Below are 15497 nucleotides of genomic sequence, written 5' to 3'. Positions count from 1 at the left end.
GACACCTCCCGCGCCACCTCGGGGGCACTGGAGATAAGGAGAGGAACCTCCTCCCTGGCTGGGATGGCTGCCCGGGCGCGGGAGGAGGGCCGGGGACCCGGTGAGGGTGGACCGTAGGGTCCGTGGGGGCTTCAGGCCTGGCAGGCGGCCGGCCAGGTGAGCAGGGCCGCGGGCGCGCCGGGGCGGGGGGCGGGCCCGCGCTGGGGATTCGGGGCTCCGCGGGTTCAGGCCCGGGGGCGGGGCCCGGGGGCCATCTTGGCTATGGGCGGAAGTTTTCTTCAGAGGCCGAGGGACGGGAATCCGTTGCCGCCCCCGGCTGGGTGGCACGACCCCGATTTGGGTATAGGAGAGAGGAGCGTGGGAATTGGCGGCCCCCCCATACAAGTTAAGGCGGACCGCCCAGGCACAGCCCACCCGGGGACCCCCTGGATGCGGCACGGCCCCCGCAATTCGGCCGCCCTCCAGCCGCCTCCCGTAACCCCGGGCGCCCGCCAGCGGCGCAGCTCGCGCCAATTCTCGTACGGTTTCACGCCGGGTGCGGCGCTGGACTGCGGAGCCGGTCGGGCCCCTGCGCAATTTGCGTAGCGAACAGCGCCCGCGCAGGCGCAGGAGGGGGCGGAGCAGCGGGAGCCGGGGAGCCGGAGCCCCGGGTCCCCACGACCTGAGCCGGCTCTCCCATCAGCGGCCTGAGGACCTGGCATCCGCCTCCTCCCGCCCCTTGAGGCTGGAGAGTGGACGCGGTGGGGGGGGTGGGGCGGGGGGCAGCTTTCGAGAATTACAAGGACAGAAGGCAGAGGCCCTCCCCATCCGCATTACTGGAGGAGAGCCTCCCCCAGCTTGGGGAGGGGGAGAGCGGGGCATTGGGCGCCCCCTGCAGCGGCCGCTGCCCTGACCCGACGGGCATCGGCTGGCTCTCCCCCTCCAGCCAGGACGACACGAGCGACCGAGGCCAGGGACTCCGCTCCTTGGGCCTCTGCATCCCCCCATCCCTGACTCTGGGGTAGGCCCAGGGAGGAGACACCCCCAACCCCCACCCGGTCTGCCCTGGAGAGAAGAGACTGCCCTTCCATGCCCCTGAGTGAGGGGCCTGGGGCCCAGGCTGCCCGTGTTCCCCAAGGGCAAGGGTCTCTCTGTTGAGGAGGAGGGGCCTGTCAGCCACAACTTCTTTCCTCCTTAGCGCCCCATCTCCCTCTCTGCACCCTGCAATTCCCACCCCTCCGTATTTATTTCCCTGGCCCTGCCGACAGCCCCTCCTTCTCTGTCTCCGGGATTCAGGCCTCCCTCCCTGACATGGAGAGTAACCTGTCTGGCCTGGTGCCTGCTGCCGGGCTGGTGCCTGCGCTGCCACCTGCTGTGACCCTGGGGCTGACGGCTGCCTACACCACCCTGTATGCCCTGCTCTTCTTCTCCGTCTATGCCCAGCTCTGGCTGGTGCTTCTGTATGGGCACAAGCGTCTCAGCTATCAGACGGTGTTCCTGGCCCTCTGTCTGCTCTGGGCTGCCTTGCGTACCACTCTCTTCTCCTTCTACTTCCGAGATACTCCCCGCGCCAACCGCCTGGGGCCCTTGCCCTTCTGGCTTCTCTACTGCTGCCCCGTCTGCCTGCAGTTCTTCACCTTGACGCTTATGAACCTCTACTTTGCCCAGGTAACCAACTGTGGTCCCGGGTGGGGGGTGGGAGGTGGCAAGCCTTAAGGACCCACGGGAGTGAAGGGCATCTCTGCTCCTAGGTGGTGTTCAAGGCCAAGGCGAAGCGTCGGCCGGAGATGAGCCGAGGCTTGTAAGTACTCGGGACACTGGTGGGCTCAACCTCCAGGTCAGGGGCAGGGGACAGTCCCATGTAGATCCCTTCCCACCTCTCAGGGCTGAGACAAAGACAACCCAGGGAATGTCTGTGGAAGAGCTTGGAAAAGTTAAAGCACCTGGCGCAGATGGCTCAGCAGAGGCGTTGCAGATCTGCAAGGCACAAGAATAGGAATGGTTGTGGTAGTGTGAGGGAGAGGAACCCAGTGGCATCCACCATGGAGGGTGAGCTGGAGGCTCCAGCCCATGGAAGCACCAAAGCCATATGCACTCCTGGGTGACCTGGGGCCGCAATGCCCTCGTCATTTGTACAGTGTCTTACGGTTTATAAAGAGCTTTCCCAGCCATCTTTCATTTGTACAATTTCCCTGAGAGGCTACTCTCCTCCCTTGAGAGATGAAGAAACTGAGGCCCAGCCAGGTAAGGCATCAGGATCAAGGTCGCAGAGCTGGGGCTCAGACGGAGACTTCTGACTCCAGTTGGTGCCCCTTCTGAGGTACCATGGCTGTCAGTCACCTTCTGACCTCTTTGAGCCTCAGTTTCTCCATCTATAAGAATGGAGGAACAGGGCTCAGACTGGATGCCCTGAGTTCTGTGGACATTGGGGTTTCCTGCAGGAGGTGGGGCAGGTGGTGAGTGCTGAGGGCTGTTGAGGGCCTGGGCTGACTGTGCTGTGGCTGCAGGCTGGCTGTCCGAGGGGCCTTTGTGGGGGCCTCGCTGCTCTTTCTGCTGGTGAACGTGCTGTGTGCTGTGCTCTCCCATCGGCGCCGGGCACAGCCCTGGGCCCTGCTGCTTGTCCGCGTCCTGGTGAGCGACTCCCTGTTCGTCATCTGTGCGCTGTCTCTTGCTGCCTGCCTCTGCCTCGTCGCCAGGCGGGCCCCCTCCACTAGCATCTACCTGGAGGCCAAGGTAGGGCCGCAGCACTGATGCCCAGGTGTCCTTTGGGATCTCTGGGCAGCGGTTCTCAGGGTGTAGAGGAAGCTGGGAGCCTTCTCTCCCTGAGGGTCCTCTTGTTACCTGTGCCAGGGGACCAGTGTGTGCCAGGCGGCCGCGATGGGTGGAGCCATGGTCCTGCTCTATGCCAGCCGGGCCTGCTACAACCTGACAGCACTGGCCTTGGCCCCCCAGAGCCGGCTGGACACCTTCGATTACGACTGGTACAATGTGTCTGATCAGGTGGGCATATGCATGTCTGCCACCTCCTTAGTAGCCGTGGCACCTTGGCCCCAGCTGGCCTGGGCCCTGTCCCACTGCCCCCTTGGCGTGACTGCAGACTGGCACCAGCCCCTGCCTTCCCACAGGCGGACCTGGTAAATGACCTGGGGAACAAAGGCTACCTGGTATTTGGCCTCATCCTCTTCGTGTGGGAGCTGCTGCCCACCACCCTGCTGGTGGGCTTCTTCCGGGTACACCGGCCCCCACAAGACCTGGTAAGGGTCTGCACCCTCCCCTGTGGGCCCAGTGGAGAGTGGCAGATGCTGGGAATCCTGGGTTGGCATCTGGGGATGGGCAGGGAGAACAGTGTGGGACAGGAGTAAGTATCGATGATGGCTTCCTTCTCCAGAGCACCAGCCACATCCTCAATGGGCAGGTCTTTGCCTCCCGGTCCTACTTCTTTGACCGGGCTGGGCACTGTGAAGATGAGGGCTGCTCCTGGGAGCACAGCCGGGGTGAGAGCACCAGGTAGGAGCCATGGCACTGCCTCAGTACCCCTGCCCCCACCACCCACTTGGCTCCATCGAGCTATGGGGGACTGAGAGAGCCGGGTCTTGCCCTTCCACCCCTGCCATGGCCTTTGCTTCCCCATCTGTACTAGGTGAGGTCCCCTGGGTTCCCATGGCTAAAGCCTCCATCCCTTGCCTAGAGATGTACTTTGCCCTGGGCCCCAAAGGTCTAGGTCACAGGGGTTCTGTTCTAAGCCTCTGTTCCTCCTGCAGCTCTTGTGACTGTGGCCCTGGTCACTGTCCTGAGACTGACCCTGTTTCTCTGCTGCAGTATGTCAGGCAGTCTAGGCTCTGGGAGCTGGTATGGCGCCATCGGGCGTGAGCCGGGCTGGTATGGGGGCAGCCAGACGAAGACCACTCCTCTGCTCTTCTCCCAGGTGCCAGGACCAGGCGGCCACCACCACAGTCTCTACTCCACCCCACAGACGTGATCCCCTTCCCTCCCCCACAGAATACCCAGGCCCCAGTCCCCGTCACCCTAAGCCCCTGTGCCAAGTTTGCCACTTCTTGCCCAGGATCCTGGGGGTCGTGGCTGCCCCCTCCTCTGGCCAGCTCCTTGCTGCTCCTGTCATAGTGAGCTTGTGCCGTCCCCCTAGGATGGGGGCGTGGCCCTGGCTGCCAGATGCCCACAGCACCCTGGCATGACCTGCCACCTCCGCTTCCACACCGGAGCCAGCTACCTCTCCTGTGCCTGCCACTCAATAAACAGTGTCTGCGCCCCACAGTTGTTCACCTATCATCTGCCTTGTGTTCCTGTCACTTTTGCCTGTTTGGCCTAAGGCTGAACAGACACTGGCCCTTGAAGTGGGCTGCTAGGCTGGGCAGGGGCCACTTACCCCATCAAGGCTGGTGGGCTGGGAGAGGAGGGGCCTGCAGTTTGCAAGGGAAGGAGACCACACAGGCCTTTGTTCTCAAAGCTCTGCTGGCCCAGAATTGCCCCACTAACTCCAGATCCCTCTCCACTTGAACAGTTCCTACTCTTTCCTCAAGACCTGCGTCAACTGTTACTATCTTTAGGAAGCCTTCTGTCTAATGGTCAAGGGATGTGGCCCCTCTGCTAGGCCCCACAGCCCCACATTACTGTGGTTATGTGGCTACTGAGGATTTTTTTTTTTTTTTTTTGAGACAGGGTCTGTCACTCAGACTGGAGTGCAGTGGCACGATCATGGCCCACTGCAGCCTCAACCAACCAGGCTCAAGCAATCCTCCTGCCTCAGCCTGCCTAATTTATTTTATTTTTTATTTTTTATTTTTGAGACGGAGTCTCGCTGTGTCGTCAGGGCTGGAGTGCAGTGGCGCTATCTCAGCTCACTGCAAGCTCCGCCTCCCGGGTTTATGCCATTCTCCTGCCTCAGCCTCCCGAGTAGCTGGGACTACAGGCGCCCGCCACCACAGGTGCCCGCCACCACGCCCAGCTAGTTTTTTTGTATTTTTTTTAGTAGAGACGGGGTTTCACCGTGTTAGCCAGGATGGTCTCGATCTCCTGACCTCGTGATCCGCCCATCTCGGCCTCCCAAAGTGCTGGGATTACAGGCTTGAGCCACCGCGCCCGGCCCTAATTTTTTTTTTTTTTTTTTTTTTTTGAGACGGAGTCTCGCTGTATCTCCCAGGCTGGAGTGCAGTGGCGTGATCTCGGCTCACTGCAAGCTCCGCCTCCCGGTTCACGCCATTCTCTCGCCTCAGCCTTCCCAAGTAGCTGAGACTACAGGCGCCCGCCACCACGCCCGGCTAGTTTTTTTGTATTTTTAGTAGAGACGGGGTTTCACCATGTTAGCCAGGATAGTCTCGATCTCCTGACCTCGTGATCCACCCGCCTCGGCCTCCCAAAGTGCTGGGATTACAGGCTTGAGCCACCGCGCCCGGCCTAATTTTTTAATTTTTTATTTTAGAGGTGGGGTTTCACCATATTGCCCAGGCTGGTCTCGAACTCCTGGGCTCAAGCAATCCACCCACCTCAGCCTCCCAAAGTGCTGGGATTACAGGCATGAGGTACCATGCCTGGCAGCTACTGAGTCTTAACCCCAATGGATTAGACTTTCTGGAGGCCCTGTTTCCCTATCATCACCCCAACCTGGTCTTTAGGAGCCAGGAGTTAGTCCAGGGCGTGCCGGGGAGTTGGCCTGGTGACTGAGCAGCCCCCATCTTCCTACCAGGGTGTGGGTTTGTGCAGATGTACAGGTGGTCCCCTAGCTGTGCCCTCCCAGTGGCCCCCTTCTCCACTGTCCTTAGTAGCATAGTCACTGCTCTCTGCTCCCATGGTCCTGGCAGGTCTGTCTGATGGCTAGGAGTCCTTTACTAGAGGGTCTGTCCCCTGCCCACATAGGTGGTTGTCCCAGCTTTTCAGAGTTCCCTTGGCTTATTGCTGGGCCTGCCTCAAAACCCTTTACTTGGGACCATCGTGGGCACCAGACCCTCAGGGCCTCCAGAGAGGGCATCTGAGACTCAGAGAATCAGCTTGAAGCTGGACAATCACTTTTTGTGGAAAGGAAAACTCCTAACGTTTGTGGGCACTTTATTGCGTGTGCTCGGCTCTGTTTTGAGGATTTCTAAACACTGGCCTCCCTAATGCCCAGAACAGCACCCCGAAGTGATGATTAATCACCCCTTTTCTGTAAGTGGGAACAGGGACACTCCAGAGTTTGGAAACCTGTCCAGGTTCCCTACCAGTAGGGGGTGGTCAGCCTCAAAGCCCAGCCTGAAAGCCATCCAGCATGAGGGCTGAGGACCCCAGCGGGCACCAGAGGGTCTTTGGAGAGGTCACAGGTTGTCAAGCGGGTGAGAACAGGGCAGGGCAAGTTCAGGACCAGCCAGGGCCTGGGTGTTCAGGCAGTGGGAGAGCGGATGCTGGCACCAGTGCCATGCTGGGATCTGCAGGCAGCTCCAGCCACAGCCTTCTGGGGCTGATTTCTGGTCATGGAACTGAGAACCAAAAGCTGGGGCTGGGAGCACCCTGGAGGGATAGCCCGGGAGCAGGTAGAGGGCCAAAACTGGAGTGGGGGCAGGAAGTGCTCCAGCAGTGACTCCCCAGAGGTGGGTCCCAACCTCCATGTCGGCCAATTCCAGGTGACCCCACCGGGTTTCCGCCACCCCTTTGTCCCGCGGAGCCCCTCCCTCATGAGTGCTGAGCCCAAGGGCCAGGCTGTCCCCAGGGGCGGAGAGTTGCGGGCCCTTCCCGATCCAGTAATGGGCCTGGGAGATGCCAGATTAGCGTGTGCCTGTCCGGAGAGGTGGGCCAGCTGATGCCCATGTCGGGGCCCTGCCGCTGGCCACATTGGGCTCCGGTCCAACGCTAGAAGGCTGGCCCCGGCTGCAACCCCTTTCCGGCTCCTCTGCCACCCACCTCCCGGGGCTGGCCAGCATTGGGGAGCCGGGCGGCCGCAGGTAAAGGGCTTGGGGCGGCGCCGGCGGCGAGGGCGCTGCAAGGAGGGAAGAGCGGCGCCGGAGGGGTTAACCGCGGGAGGAGGGGGGCTTCTGCCGGCGGGAGGGGGGTCCCAGCCCCAGCGGCCGCCCGCTCCGCCCCTGCCGCCTCCGCGGCCCAGTCGGCACCGGCGAGGCCGTGCTGGAACCCGGGCCTCAGCCGCAGCCGCAGCAGGGCCGACAGTAAGTGTGGGGCGGGCTCCGGTGCTCGGGCAGGACTCCGGGGCAGGGGCGCCCCGGGGGCGACTGGCCAGGCGGGGTGCCCACCTCCCACGCGTGGGCGCCTCAGGGAGTGGTGTGGCCGCCGGTACCGCCGCCCGCCACGCTCCGAGGCGTAGCTGTGGGGACGCGGGGGAGGCGGTGGGAGCGAGCGGCGGGCGCTGAGCGGTGGCCCTGCGGTCTGGCGTGTGCACGCGAGTGTCCGCACACATGTGCGTGGGCTCTGGGTGCCCTGGCGCGGCCGGCACGCCCATGGGGGCCGGGGGTGCCCGGGCGTCTGCGGAGTGTGCAGGTGGGGTGCGTGCGTGCAGCGGGGCGGTGCGGAGCTGCAGCCTCGGGGTGGAGCGTGGGCGCGCGGGTCTTTGTGCCCGCGCGTGGCGGCGCGTGCCGGGGCGTGTGTGCGCGTGGGCGCCGCCGCCCGCTGTCAGGGACTGACAGCTGTCCCGGGGACTACCGCCCCGGTGTGGCCTTTGCGGACCCCCTCCCTGCTTTTTCCGGGAACTGGGCGTCCCCCGCACCCCTCCTCGCCTGGGTGCGGGACCCATCCCTGGGTTCCTCGAAAGTCCAGCGGGGCGCGGGGGCACCCTGGAGGGCCAGCCGGGAAGCAGGGCGAGGCGAGAGGGGACGGAGAAGCCGCGGAGATGCTGTCGCAGCCGCAGCCGGCGAGCCGGGACCCACCATTCCCCTGTCCCCGCCCTACGCTGTCCTGCCTCTCCTCCGGGTTTCCCTTCGGACGTCTCTGAGCCCCCCTCAGCCTCCTCTTCGAGGGCCAGTTCCCCACACCCCCCCAAACCCCCCACATTTCCTCACTCGCCCCGCTTCCCCCTAGCCAGGCTTAGGCTCTCTTTCGGCCTCCCACTCGCCTTCCTTTCCCTTCCCCGTGCCCTCCTCTCTTTCCTCACCCGGTGGTCCCCTACAGGGGCAGCGGAGGTAAGGGGAAGGCTGGAGATAGGAGGGGGACTGGGTGTGTTCAGTCAGAAGGATATCTGTGGACAGTGCGGCTGGGGACTTCATGGATCTTTGGGTGTGTAGGGGATCGACGAGAAGGGTGTGGATGTCAGGCCAGCTCAGTGACCCCAGCATCCCTGGTTTTGCCCGCAGTGACGACAGCTCCCCAGGAGCCCCCTGCCCGGCCCCTCCAGGGGGGCAGTGGAGCTGGCCCGGCGCCTGGGCGCGCCATGCGCAGCACCACGCTCCTGGCCCTGCTGGCGCTGGTCTTGCTGTACTTGGTGTCTGGTGCCCTGGTGTTCCGGGCCCTGGAGCAGCCCCACGAGCAGCAGGCCCAGAGGGAGCTGGGGGAGGTCCGAGAGAAGTTCCTGAGGGCCCATCCGTGTGTGAGCGACCAGGAGCTGGGCCTCCTCATCAAGGTGCGTGGGTGGGCCTCAGCCCCTTCAGCTGTCACCCATCACCCCTGGCACTAGCTGCGTGCCAGTGAGGCCCTGTGCCGGTGCTGCTTTCAGATCAGTATCCCTGAGGACGGGGTGCAGCTGGAGGCTGTGGGACAGAGGCTGGGGTCCAGGTCTCTGTGTTTTCAATAGGGCAACAATGGGGTCATTTGTTTCCTTGGAGAGCCTGGCACAGGACTATGAACCTAGATTGTGTCCTTCAGGGTGTGATGGTGGTGGGATGAGGGGAAAATGAATGAATGAATGGCCATAGCACAAGGGCTATGTTACATTTGCATAGGTCTCACTCACCGGTCTAGTTGCCACATAAAATCCAAGACTCTCATTTAAATGTGAATTACAGTTAAACCACAAATGCCTTTTTTTTTTTTTTTTTTTTTGAGACGGAGTCTCCCTGTGTCGCCCAGGCTGGAGTACAGTGGTGTGATCTCAGCTCACAGCAACCTCGGCCTCCCAGATTCAATTGATTCTCCTGCCTCAGTCTCCCGAGCAGCTGGGATTACAGAGATGCAATGCATCACCATGCCTGGCTAATTTTTGTATTTTTAGTAGAGATGGGGTTTCACCATGTTGGCCAGGCTGGTCTCAAACTCCTGACCTCAAGTGATTCACCCACCCCAGCCTCCCAAAGTGCTGGGATTGCAGGCATGAGCCACCACGCCTGGCGCGATCTCGGCTCACTGCAAGCTCCGCCCCCCCGGGTTCACGCCATTCTCCTGCCTCAGCCTCCCGAGTAGCTGGGACTACAGGCGCCTGCCACCTCGCCCGGCTAATTTTCTTGTATTTTTAGTAGAGACGGGGTTTCACCGTGTTAGCCAGGATGGTCTCGATCTCCTGACCTCGTGATCCGCCCGTCTCGGCCTCCCAAAGTGCTAGGATTACAGGCTTGAGCCACCGCGCCCGGCCCACAAATGCCTTTTTAATACAAGTCCATCCCGTGCAATATTTTTGTTTGCTAAAATCTGGCAACCCTACCTACACCGGTTCCCATACAGTTTTTGGAGTCATGTGTCTTAGAAAAACCCAAGAACACAGTGAACACACCCCGTCCCCCTGGAAAAGTGTGCATATGAGCGTGTGCAGGTGATCTGGGAGGGTTCCAGGATCCATGCCACCAGGGATGCCAGGTCAGGTGCCCCTTCCCCCTAGGGTGCATGCTTACCATGTGGGGAGAAGGGGGGTACGTCAGGGTTCCCTGAGGCACTTCTGGTCAGACTCCAACCATAGACTCAAGAAAGTTTTGGGCTGCAGCCTTCTGGGGGTACAGTCAGCCAGGCACCTCTGTTGCTTTCTCTGATTTCGGAGTCACTGTCATACAAAAAAATGAAGACCTAGCTTTAATAAATTAATGTCTATTACTTGAAATTGAAGAGTACCCTTTGTTCCCTGCCTGTTCTTTGTGGAGGGAGGGCCCATTGGCACGGAGGCCTCAGTGTTCCAGCTGATTCTCAAGGCAGCAGGACTCAGGGCAGAGATGTGTGTGGGGTGGGGTCAGGACACAGACCACCTGACATCATCTCTGACACTTCCAGAATGCCAGTGGGCCTGGGAAGAATGTGTCTGGCCAGACCACAGGGCAGAGGGAGGGAGGGAGGGAATCTGACCTAGTTTGTCTTCACAATGGAACTGCTTTTTTCCTGGATAAGAAAAAGGAAGAAAAGGAGAGGCAGGACTGAGAAGGGTGGGTGACAGCCACTTTATTTCTCTTTCACAGTAGGATTCACTCCCTGAATTAGTTGTGCAGCTATTGTGCACCTACTGTGTGCTAGGTGCTGTAGTGTTATACGCCAAGGGGATATTGGGGTGGATCAGACACAGGGTCTGCCTTGGAGGGCGTCACATCTAGGGGAGGGGAGAGATCCATGGTCAGACAGATCACTGTAGGATTCAGTGGAAAGGAAATTTCCTTCTTTCTGTGAAGCACCAATTGTGCTAGGCCTTGAGCTAGGTGCTGGGGACCAGGAGGGAGATGGCAGCGGCCTGAGGGATGACCTGGTGATTGAAACACACCAGGCGAGAGGGATAGAGAGTAGAGACGAGGGGCAAGAGATGCCCATGTGGAAAGACAGCATGGGCAAAGGCGTGGAAGCTGGAAAGTTCCGGTGCATTTTGCAGAACCTGGAGTTAGCAGATGCCTAGTCATTTGAAGCAAAAATTAGAACACACAGGATGACACAGGATTTTCCCCTGAAGTTGTGAATTTATTGGAAAAGGGTTGCAAAATACACATTAAATCACTTTTAATTAGCTCTTTCACTTCTTGCTTTTATTAAAAATTATTACAGGAAATGCAATCATCTCAGAAAATCTGGGGGGAAGGTTGCTGTAACATGGGGTGCCAAATTGGAGTCCCAGGGACAAGACTAGGGGAAGGGAGGTGGGGACCAGTTTGAAAAAAGGGCTTCAATGCTGGGCTGGGGAGTTTAGGCCTGCAAGGAGTGGGGAGCCATGGAGGGCGCTGAGCAGTCACTTTAGGAAGATCAGTTGGGACTGAGTCTTGCTAATGAGGACTGCAGTCAGGGAGAGAAGAAGTGCTTTACGATGTGCCCCACAGACACCATTCTTGTGCCTTGGCACTGCTGCTTGGGGAAGAGTCTCTTTGACTTCCTCTCACCTAGGGCAAGCACTCTCAAAATAGTCCCTGCCCGTGGGACCTGCATGCTGGCGAGAGGGAGACATCCAAATAGGGACATTACGTTCATTTAATAATATGTATTGGCTGGTTTGAGTACAGTGGTGTTGTTTACAACTAATTGATCACAACCAGTTACAGATTTCTTGGTTCCTTCTCCACTCCCACTGCTTCACTTGACTAGCCTTAAAAAAACAGTAATACTTATTGAGAGGTGCTCAATCAACATTACTTACACTGCAGCACAGGGTTTGGCTTGGACTTCGGCAGGGTTGGGATGTGTGTGTTTTTGTGTGTGCGTATAAACCTTCTAAAAATTGGAAGCAAAATTTTGTGGCACATAAACCTTCCTGGAGAGAAAGGACCTAGCTTTCATGAGATTTTCTAAGGAAACGACTCAAATTCAGCTTCCATAGGCGCAATGGGAGGGTGGGTTTGGAAAGCTAGAAACACAGGGTGTGGTCACTGCTTGGGAACTTAACAGTCAGTGCTTACTTTGTTGCAAGTTCACAAAAAATCTGGGAGGCAGATGCTGTCATTATCATCCCCACTTGAGACATGTAGAAGCCGAGGCCAGACAGTTAACTTGCCCAAGGTCCCACAGCATAAACATTTGAAGCCAGGCAATCTGGTCCCAGGTCTGCTCCTGACCATGGTAAAAGTAGAAATTTGTTGTCTGAAGTTAGGGGCCAGATACCAAAAATGTTTCTCAGACATTGCAGAGGTCAAACAAACTTGCCTGCAGGTAGACTAGACCCAGTTTGCATCTTCTGCTGTAAGGGACTGCCTCCTGGGAGATCAGAGAGAAGGGGAGAACAGGGAGGAGCAGGGGGGGAGCCACCCTACAGACTGGAGGGGCCACAAGTTGGCCTAGACAGGAGGGAAGAACTGAAGCTCCTCCTTCTATACCTTATCCTGCAGGAGGTGGCTGATGCCCTGGGAGGAGGTGCGGACCCAGAAACCAACTCGACCAGTAACAGCAGCCACTCAGCCTGGGACCTGGGCAGCGCCTTCTTTTTCTCAGGAACCATCATCACCACCATCGGTGGGGGAGGGGATTGGCATGTGGGGGACGGTGGCATGTGGGGGACAGGCAAGGAGCTTCCTCATGGGGGAAGGTGCAGGGAGACGGAGGGGTCCCAGGCGGCCCCTAGACTTCCTGCATCGCCCCTCTGCCCAGGCTATGGCAATGTGGCCCTGCGCACAGATGCTGGGCGCCTCTTCTGCATCTTTTATGCACTGGTGGGGATTCCGCTGTTTGGGATCCTACTGGCAGGGGTTGGGGACCGACTGGGCTCCTCCCTGCGCCGTGGCATCGGTCACATTGAAGCCATCTTCTTGGTGAGCTGCTCCATGCCCTGCCTGCCCTTGTGCTGGCCTCCAGCTACCCTTCCCCATGTCCCTGGCACACGAGTGCCCCCCACCCCCACCGCCCGCTGACCCTAAGCCTCTCCCCACAGGCTCCTGGGGGCGGGAGTGGACAGTATGGGAGTGGGGATTGTTGGTGTCTCCTGGGTCCTGTCTACTGCCCCTCCCCGCAGAAGTGGCACGTGCCACCGGAGCTAGTAAGAGTGCTGTCAGCGATGCTCTTCCTACTGATCGGCTGCCTGCTCTTTGTCCTCACGCCCACGTTCGTGTTCTGCTATATGGAGGACTGGAGCAAGCTGGAGGCCATCTACTTTGTCATAGTGACGCTTACCACCGTGGGCTTTGGTGACTATGTGGCCGGTGAGGCCGCCCTTCTTGTGCTGCACTTTCCCATCTACTTTATTCCTGATCAGGGGCTCTGCACTCCCACCTTTTCCTCCAAATCCATGTGGTTGCTCTAACGCCTGCCTCCATCATGGAATGCACCATCACAGCCTTGCACACACACCAGCGCCTTATGCACACTCACATTCTTGTATGCTTGAGTCCCATGCATGCTCACACATATATTAAACACACCCCTCGCATGTGTCACATTCTTGCACAGGAGCACCCCTTCTTGCATGCTTTGATCTTGCACACTTTCAACTCATGCACACCACTCATTTTCCTGCCTCCACTCACACACTCAAGCACATACCCATTGCCCTAGGGAGCGCAGGTCCTCTCCAGGAGCTGGGAGGGGGACACTGAACCAGAGCTCACAGGCTTGCCCCACAATCCAGTTCTTTCTGCCTTTCCTGGTGGTATCCCAGGCGCGGACCCCAGGCAGGACTCCCCAGCCTATCAGCCGCTGGTGTGGTTCTGGATCCTGCTCGGCCTGGCTTACTTCGCCTCAGTGCTCACCACCATCGGGAACTGGCTGCGAGTAGTGTCCCGCCGCACTCGGGCAGAGGTAGGCGCCCAGGGTTGGCACTGCGTCTGTGCACTGTGGTGCAAATGTGCTGTTCCCTAGCAGGGGGTTGAGCAGGTTGTCTCCTATCCAGGGTGTGGGCTCCTGAGGCAGGGGCTGAGTGAGCCTCTGTGTGTGCCTCGCAGGGAACAGAGGGGTATATGTTTGTGGGTAACTTCACCACCTCTGCCCTCATGGGTAGGATTGCCAGATTTAGCAAATAAAAATGCAGAAAGCCAGCTGGGGCAACATGGTGAGACCCCGCCTCTAGAAAATACACAAAAATTAGCCCTGTGTGGTGGTGTGTGCCCAGTTACTCGGGAGGCTGAGATGGGAGGATCACTTGAGCCAGGGGAGGTTGAGGCTGCAGTGGGTCATGATTGCACCGCTGCACTCCAGCCTGGGCAACAGAGTAAGCCCTGGTCTCACAAACAAACAAACAAATAAACAAAACAAAAAAAACCAAAACTCAGTTAAATTTGAATTTCAAATAAATGAAATTTTAATTTGGCCGGGCGCGGTGGCTCATGCTTGTAATCCCAGCACTTTGGGAGGCTGAGGTGGGTGGATCACGAGGTCAGGAGTTCGAGACCAGCCTGGCCAACACAGTAAAACCCTGCTAAAAATACAAAAATTAGCTGGGGGTGGTGGCAGCCTCCTGTAATCCCAGCTACTTGGAAGGCTGAGGCAGGAGAACTGCTTGAACTGGGGAGGCAGAGGTTGCAGTTAGCCAAGATCCGCCACTGCACTCCAGCCTGGATGACTGAGCTAGACTCCTCTCAAAAAAAAAAAAAAAAAAAAAAAAAAAATATATATATATATATGTATATATATAAAAGCATGTCCCAAATATTGCACGAGATATAGTTATACTAAAATTTATTTGTTGTTTCTCGGAAATTCACATTTAGCCGGGCAATTTGTATTTTGCCACCTTTCTGGGAGCACCCAGCGGAGGAGCCCTTCCATCCTCGGGGCTGGCTGAGGCTAGAGGACCAGGCAGAAAAGAGGGTTGGGGGTTGATCCCTGCTGGTGAAGGGGCAGGTTCCTGGGGGGTCGCGGAGGGGGTCCAGGACCTCTAGTCGAGGGCTGCTTTCCCTCTCCGTGCAGATGGGCGGCCTCACGGCGCAGGCTGCCAGCTGGACTGGCACGGTGACGGCGCGCGTGACCCAGCGAGCCGGGCCCGCTGCCCCGCCGCCAGAGAAGGAGCGGCCACTGCTGCCTCCACCGCCCTGTCCAGCGCAGCCGCTGGGCAGGCCCCGATCCCCTTCGCCCCCGAAGAAGGCTCAGCCGCCTTCCCCGCCCACGGCCTCGGCCCTGGATTATCCCAGCGAGAACCTGGCCTTCATCGACGAGTCCTCGGACACGCAGAGCGAGCGCGGCTGCCCGCTGCCCCGCGCGCCGCGAGGTCGCCGCCGCCCTAATCCCCCCAGGAAGCCCGTGCGGCCCCGCGGCCCCGGGCGTCCCCGAGACAAAGACGTGCCGGTGTAGGGGCAGGATCCCCGGCCCGGGCCTCTCAAGGGCTTCGTTCCTGCTCTCCCCGGCATGCTTGGCTTGTTTGACCAAAGAGCCCTCTTTCCACGAGACTGAAGTCTGGGGAGGAGGCTACGGCTGCCTCTCCGCCGTCCCCCGGCCCTTTCCTCACTTCCATCCATCTCCAGACCCCCCACGGCTTTCTGTGTCGCTGCCCCGGGCGGGCGTGTCCCTCACAGCACCTCACGACTGTGCCTGAAAGCCTGCATCAATAAATGAAAACGGTCTGCACCGCTGCGGGCATGACGCTCCCGGACGCTAGTGAGTGTGGAAGTGCTTTCCTCGGGCCACCGTGGGGGCACATGTGGCCTCCCGTGGCCCCCAGGCCGAGGGTCCCCGGGCACCCAGATCGGTCAATTCTCAGCCCTCTCGGCTGCCTGGAGGCTGCTGGGTAGGGTCCGGCGTGGGGATCAGCCGGGATGGGCTGTGCGTCTCCAGCCTCT

At 59.3% G+C, this 15497-nt stretch overlaps 2 protein-coding genes across 12 annotated transcripts; both read left to right on the top strand.

The window, feature by feature from the left end:
- Positions 1 to 19: 19 nt before the first annotated feature.
- LOC105469513 (G protein-coupled receptor 137) lies at positions 20 to 4249 on the top strand. Of its 8 annotated transcripts, none has more exons than XM_011720620.2 (8): positions 20 to 156; positions 1276 to 1647; positions 1731 to 1780; positions 2487 to 2712; positions 2830 to 2979; positions 3105 to 3233; positions 3368 to 3486; positions 3905 to 4249. In XM_011720620.2, exons 2-8 carry the CDS (start codon positions 1291 to 1293, stop codon positions 4170 to 4172), a joined length of 1299 nt encoding a protein of 432 aa, XP_011718922.1. In that variant the 5' UTR covers positions 20 to 156; positions 1276 to 1290; the 3' UTR covers positions 4173 to 4249. The 8 variants fall into 8 exon arrangements, with proteins under 8 accessions (XP_011718922.1, XP_070930501.1, XP_070930498.1 ...); XM_071074400.1 differs by having other exon boundaries at positions 3799 to 4249; XM_071074397.1 differs by lacking the exon at positions 20 to 156 and adding an exon at positions 188 to 384 and having other exon boundaries at positions 3799 to 4249.
- A 2040-nt stretch (positions 4250 to 6289) lies between these two features.
- On the top strand, positions 6290 to 15310 carry LOC105469517 (potassium two pore domain channel subfamily K member 4). Of its 4 annotated transcripts, none has more exons than XM_071074394.1 (7): positions 6290 to 6557; positions 8265 to 8530; positions 12123 to 12246; positions 12382 to 12542; positions 12743 to 12929; positions 13385 to 13524; positions 14632 to 15310. In XM_071074394.1, the coding sequence occupies exons 2-7, from the start codon at positions 8342 to 8344 to the stop codon at positions 15010 to 15012; spliced, it is 1182 nt and encodes a 393-aa protein (XP_070930495.1). In that variant the 5' UTR covers positions 6290 to 6557; positions 8265 to 8341; the 3' UTR covers positions 15013 to 15310. The 4 variants fall into 4 exon arrangements, with proteins under 4 accessions (XP_070930495.1, XP_070930494.1, XP_070930493.1 ...); XM_071074393.1 differs by having other exon boundaries at positions 6290 to 6908; XM_071074392.1 differs by lacking the exon at positions 6290 to 6557 and adding an exon at positions 7046 to 7127.
- The last annotated feature ends 187 nt before the right edge of the window (positions 15311 to 15497 follow it).

The sequence above is a fragment of the Macaca nemestrina genome, chromosome 12 (genome assembly GCF_043159975.1).
Source record: "Macaca nemestrina isolate mMacNem1 chromosome 12, mMacNem.hap1, whole genome shotgun sequence".
Lineage (NCBI taxonomy): Eukaryota > Metazoa > Chordata > Mammalia > Primates > Cercopithecidae > Macaca > Macaca nemestrina.
This window is presented reverse-complemented; position numbering and strand designations above follow the sequence as displayed.